General features: G+C 36.4%; 1 protein-coding gene across 1 annotated transcript; it reads right to left on the bottom strand.

Annotated features, from left to right (window-relative positions):
* Window positions 1-825: 825 nt before the first annotated feature.
* On the bottom strand, window positions 826-4,589 carry LOC126600726 (squamosa promoter-binding-like protein 9). Its single transcript, XM_050267360.1, has 3 exons — window positions 3,912-4,589; window positions 1,764-1,903; window positions 826-1,618 (listed from the first exon to the last, which is right to left on the bottom strand). Exons 1-3 carry the CDS (start codon window positions 4,289-4,291, stop codon window positions 993-995), a joined length of 1,146 nt encoding a protein of 381 aa, XP_050123317.1. The 5' UTR covers window positions 4,292-4,589; the 3' UTR covers window positions 826-992.
* Window positions 4,590-6,930: the final 2,341 nt, after the last annotated feature.

Below are 6,930 nucleotides of genomic sequence, written 5' to 3'. Positions count from 1 at the left end.
TAGAAGTGAGACGCAGAGAAAGATTCTCAATCATGGAGAAATGAACTTGTTTGGTATCGGAGTAAATTATGTGGAGAGCCTAATTCCTGTCTAGATCGATCACTTTCTCTCCGTCGATCAACTTAGGTGATCAATGCCGTACGTGGGATATGTGGATTCCTCTACTTAAGCTGCTCTTTGCATTTCATTTACATTTAGATTATTTCCCAGACTGTTCTACTGTAACGAAAGAATTTATATGTACGAGACTAATCCCTTGTACAAATCCAAGTGGATCCTAGAAAGCGTTGTAAGTACTTCCTGCAAGAAGCAGATATTTGGTGCTTCTTCCAAAAAGTACTTAAAAGTGATTTTAGAACCCAAAATCACCAAAAGCGTTTTTAGTCATTTTAAATGCATTTCTAAACGAGCTCATAATTTCATTTGATTGTAGTTGATCATACATTTGTACGGCCGGCTCAGAATTTCCCTTCACTTTCCTACCAAAAGACAAGCAGCACATCCCTCCTCAGTCTTTCTTTTTCCCAAAGCCCTAGGGCTAACAACAAATCTTTCGAGCATAAATTGTAGCGAGTGGCTTCCGCACTCCTCATTCCCTCTAGTACCACATGACAATGCCAAACGGTGATACTAACTAATCAAATCGAGGCACGTAAATTATTGAGATGTGAATCAACAGAATCAAAGAATTTGAAGAAAAAAGAAATGCACAATGAGAAAATGAGAGCGTGAAAATCACTTCTCCCTTTGAAAATTTGTTGGTCCACTTCAGCCTGTCAAAAAATAAATAAAAATAAAAACACAAACCACTAATAATCACAAGGATATCCAAAATCCAAACATTAGCTTTATTGCTAGGTAGGAAGTTCAAGCCTTGAAGGCTAACCTAGATTATGATAATATTCTTCTTAATTAGTCTTTTAACAAACAGCATAGTCCGTTCAGGGTTCTACCATTCAAGACATAAAACCTGCAAACAGAATCCATAGTTTTTAAAGTGACCAGTTCATCTGCTGACTGGTGGAGTCATAGCCCCTGGTGTGTCCGAGTTCCATGTGTTGCTGCCTCCTACCCTGTTGAGACAGCTCCAGCACACCAGAGTATTGACTGCTAAGCGGCTGCGAGATTTGACCAAGACCCAGGTCCGGAAGCATTTCGTGCGAGCTGCTACCATTTTCATTTCCTTTGAAACCCCACAAAGTCGTCGGAAAGTGATTGGAGGTCGCAGCATGAGGGGTTGGTTGAGCCACAGGTATCCCTTGGGTGTTCATCAAGGAATTCATCCCGACACCCGATACTCGGTTTCGAGAGCCCCATGGTTGATTTGACAGAAGAGAGAGAGCACGGCTTGAGTCAGTGGCTACTGTGATGCATTCTCCCGGAGGAATTCCAGGACCAGGATAACTAGTCCCGCCTGCTGAACCTTGCATGTAAAAGCCGGATGTAGTAATCCCAGAGTTGCTCTGCCACGGCTGTTGGAGAAACTTCCCTGCGTCATTGGCATTTTGAACAACAGGTGCTCGCTCTGACGTTCTTGTTGTTGTCCATGCATCCCTCCCAGAAACCCTTGGGTATGCAGTGAAGTCCATCAGATAGCTTCCAACTTTGTTGCTGTTTTCTATCATTTCAAGTAAAAGATTTTGTAGCAGTTTATGAGTAGGGTTAGAGGAACTGAAAATACACACATTTGACAGGAACAGAGTGCAACTTATGATTCAACCAAGAAAAAAAAGAGTTCAACTAATGATATGATGATGTCTAACCGTAGAGAGATGAAGAAAGTCGGCCAAAACGCGCAGACAATATGGATCCTGGTTGTGGCTTTCTACGACGCTCATTATGCCCAGCCAAACGTCTACGACAACTACGTTTTCCTTGGTCAAATTCAGGAAGCAAATGAAACCTGAGAAATGCAAGGTAAGAATATTATTTATCATTGACGTAGGGACTGAACTAGACTTGATGAAATTTGTAAACTAATAAAAGTAAAAGTAGACATTAACTAGGGTAATTGCTTGTTTAGTTTCACTGTATGCTACCACTGAATGTCTAATACAAATCTAGTTAGAGGAAATGCCCTCAGCAAAAAAGGGGCATGGTTACCGTATAGCAGCATAGGTGAAGGAAATGTTTCATGCTCTCCTTCAATAGGCACGTAATGATTTGTTTTTAACAGCGGACCTACCATCACATGGATCCAATCATAGATCGTGAATCCCCAAAAAAATATCACATTTAATGCTAAATTTCAATCAGATACTTGAACAGCACATTTAAAAGAATGGCAGGGTTACCGTGGTTATCAAATCAATCACAAGGACTTCTATAACTTTAAGAAGTGTAACATCAAATAAACAGCATTGATCAGTTGTTTCAACCCTAGTTGCTAGTCAAATCGCTATTGCTGCAAGCGACTCATGAGTCACAATTTGTGGTATATGGGATGAGTAATGTGTTGAACTGTACAGCTCCATGAAAAATAGACTCCATTGTAACTTTTAGCATACGGTCCTTGCAAGTAAAGCATTTAAATGCAACATTTCGGAACGCATCATTAAAAATTTAATTCGTTTTTGCAATTTTAGATCCTTGGTTTTATCCTAGTTTCTCAAATCAACGAACTGTTGAAAGTTACACCATAATAATATGATCCAAAAGGCAAAAGCACATGAACTTCCACAAAATATCAAATATAGAGGAGGGGAGTAATATTACGTTCACCTACAAACAATAGGAGACTCTTAGTCTAGGACTTTTGAGCCAATTTTAAAGTCTGGTTTTCGAAAATAGATGTTTAGTTTGGCAAGTTTTAGGGTAGTAACTAAATGGAAATTGTACGATGCAGTGAGTGTTTTCTTTTATCAAACTTATGAACATCTGCAGAAATCAAAAGGACAGCTTTAGAGACCTTTACGGATACCGTACGACAAGTTGATTGGTTCTTATTTGGTTGATTGAGAACCCCCAAAAAAAGAAATTTGAGGATATGCAATGAACTTATTTCCATTAATTACTACTTGCACTACGAGGCTGAACGACATCTATGTAGTGGACAGAGTTGTGCCGATGTAAAAGCCAAGACAAAAACCTTCAAAAGTGTCCTTTTGGCACGCTGCTACAAATTTATAAGACTTGCAGTTTAAAGTCTGGCTTCTAATTCATTATAGGAACTGTTCCTCCACAAACAACGAAATAGACCCAACAGTTACTAAATAGTTCAAGTTTTAAGGAACGCCTACGAGCACAACACGTTGTATAGAACTGATATGTCATCCTCATCCCCAAATATGCACCCCAACTACAAGTAAAACGCAAAAAGCCCCTAACTATTCCACAACAAAAGTAACCAAAAAGCCTTGCACCAACAAAACAGAACAAAATCCATTAACATGAACAAATTCCCAGAGGGCAAGTATTAACCATCATACAATTATGCACAAAACAAAAAAAACAAGAAACTATACTGCCAAATTCACAGCTAACTCCAGAATCCTAGCCAGAAACAACAAAAAGTGAACATCCAAATTCAAAACAACAAATACCCAGCACCCAAAAACGACAACCAAGACCAATTTTACATATAAATTAAACAGAAACAATAATGAACTAGGCATCCAAATAAGGAAACAAGTAAATCCAAAAGGCTCCATCAAGGTCCAAAGCAACCAACACACTGAAGAACAATACCCAAGAACAAGCTACACACACAATATACTCACTCACATATAGAAATTAAGAAATTGGAAACAATTGCTGCTTACTTACAAAGAACCCCACCAAGCACCAAGTACGTAACTCATCATAAATTTAACAGAACTTGAAGGTTGAAACTGTAAAACGTGCAATTGGGGTTCCTCTGCAAATAAGTAAAGAAAATAAACCAACAAGCAAAATTCAAAAAGTTGACTGACCTGCTACACTGTTGGCAAAACCTCTGTTCAAGACCAGCAACAATGACTGTGGGGGTTTTAGAGTGCAAGCCACAGACTTTGTGCCTGGAATAGTAAGCTTTGGCATCACTCAGATCTACCTGGCAGCCTTCTACCTGACACCGCGGCGGCTGACCCAGCTGACCCATATTCCCGCCGCCCCGTTGCTTCTTGGGCGGCGTAGCCCCGGCGGAGGAAGACCCAGCAGCAGAACCGGATGATGATTTGTGCTGAGCTCCAAAACCCACATCCTCAAAGTAGATTGTTTGGCCGAATTTCAGGCCGTTGAGTGACTCGGCTGACGAGTTGGGCGGCGAAGAGGAGGAGGAGCTCCCTGACTCGGTCATAGAACTCGAGCCCATTTTCCTGATTGTCCTCTACAGCCCATTCATAATACTTCTTTTGGGGGTCATCAATTGATAGAGAGAGAGAGAGAGGGGGGGGGGTGGTTTGGTTTGTTTCTCTCTCTAATGGAGTGGTAGTGAGAGAGTGATAAAGGAATTGAATGTGGAGGGGTAGTGAAAAGCACACATCTGACAGTGGCCCATGCCAGCTCTGATCCTCTCAGTGTGAGAGAGATATATAGTGTTTGTTGGTGCCAAATGTGCGAGTGAGAGAGAAATAGAGAAGTGGTACACTTTGTCTGGGAGGCTCTGTGACTGTACAAAAATAATGGAGCCAAAATGCAGAAAAGAGGAGAGAGAGAGAGAGAGAGAGAGAGAGAGAGATCCATAAGGTACCTAATCTCTCTCTCTCAGTGATGAGGGGCACTGAATCAATCAGCTTTACGAGAGACTCCTTTTGCGCGATTGATAATTACTACCATACACAAACTGTCGTTTATAAATCTCTATCACTCTCTATCTCTAAGAATTTCAAGCTTTTTCCTTTTGTTTTGCTTGGATATGGATGCCCATATGCAAGACGGTGCATGGTGATGGGGCCGATTGTTTTTGCATTAGCTTGATAGGAGGTAATGTTCGGTCACCTTATTTATTATTTATTATTATTAGATAAATTTAAATTTTGAAATTTGTGTATATTTATTACATAAATTTTAAAATTTAAACTCATAAAATAATGATGAATAAGGTAGTAAATATTATCATCACTTAAAAGATGGTGAGCAAAAAGACTCCTTATAATTTAGGGAAAATTAGGTTCACATCCTTCTTTTTGTTACTTCATTGATTAAAATCCTATTCATTTTCAATTTTTGATCAAGGTCCTTGGTATTAATAACATCATTAATTATTTGAATAATAAAATATTTTTATTTTTAAATATATTCCTGTAGTGTTAAAAATGTTACAATTAGTATATTTATATTTATGGCTAAATTTTTTATCATATATTTTTATTTTTAGTTTGTACCAATTTTTAATTTGCAAATATTTTTTTAATTTGTACCAATTTTCTTTTCATTTTTAATTTGTACCCATATATTAGTTTCTTTTTGTGCCCATATTTTTTAAAGTTTTATTTGTGTTTGTACCCATGTGTATACCATCACGTGACATTGTATATTTAATCAATGATAGAAAAATTACATATGGTATATTTATGTTTTATGCCTAAACTTTGTACCATATATTTATATTTTTAGTTTGTACCCACTTTTAATTTGCAACATTTTTTTTTAAATTTGTAGTATTTTCTTTTTAGTTTTATTTTGTACCCATTTATTAATTTCTTTTAGCACCTATATTTTTAAAAATTCATTTGTACTCATATTTTTAATCTTTTATTTGTACCCTAATTTATTTATGATGTACCCATTCTTCTTTAGTAATGTACCACTTTGTTATATGTGAAATGTACCAATTTTTTTGTAAAATATACCAATTTTTTTAACACTATGGATACATTCTTTTGCCATTTATTATTTCTTATTTTTACATAGTTTTTATCCATTTATTCAATTAAAATGTTTGAATTTTTTTTATTATAACCGTTTCTAATAGTATTATAATGAAGGATTTTAAATTTATAGGATTATAAATCTCATAAAATATCAAACAATTAATTGCAAAACTATAAGAATATAAATATTAATAGTAATATAATGAGGTGTACAAAGTCAAGGGACCTTGATCAAACTTTGAATACTATTAAGGTTTTAATCAAAGAATGTTAAAGATTAGGGACCGCAATCAAATTATCCCTTAAATTTATTCCACTATGATCAAATTCTTACGCTTTCATTTTTTCTTATATAGTTGGTTCATATAATTAGCACATGAAAAATACTTGGCTACATACATGTCAGGTCTTTCTCAATAATTTGAGTGAATTTGATTCCTATAAACAGGGATTCGGCATTTTGACTTTAATTTTTATAACACAATTGCTATAGTAGTGTGAGCTTATTAGAGCTGAGTTATATCTATTAATTGCGGGACACATATTTTCGAATCTACTACTGGTCATTCTCTTCTCTTTCTTAAAAAGGTGTATTGTATAGGAATCAAAGTTATGAGTTCAAATCTTAAATAACTATATCATAATTATACTCATGAATTTAGTATTACTCTCATAGAACTCAAATTTTACAACTTACTATAGGAGTTTGAATCCTATAAGATTGGAATCAAACTTAATTTTTCATTCTACTATGGACGGCTTAAGGAGATCGAGATGGTCACATGCTGGCCGACACCCAAAGGTGACGCAAGCCATTTATGAATGTAAATGCTAAGAATATGCACCTAATTTGTAGCAAGATAATAAGATGTGACAATTCATAGCAGGAAAATAGTGACATAAATAATATTCAACTACCAACAATGAATTCATAACGATTATGCATGGCATGTTCAGAGCATATTCTAAAACAGATTACAAGTGGTAGGTGCTATTACAAGAGTAGTCAAACAGAGAAGATGGCACGATGTCAATGGTATGGGAATGCCTCATGGCTCAGGTTGTATTCCTCGTACCTAGGTCCTGATGGGGCACAAAACAAACATGAGTGGACCAAGTTGATATATATATATATATA

Source organism: Malus sylvestris, chromosome 14 (assembly GCF_916048215.2).
Source record: "Malus sylvestris chromosome 14, drMalSylv7.2, whole genome shotgun sequence".
Classification (NCBI taxonomy): Eukaryota; Viridiplantae; Streptophyta; class Magnoliopsida; order Rosales; family Rosaceae; genus Malus; species Malus sylvestris.
This window is presented reverse-complemented; position numbering and strand designations above follow the sequence as displayed.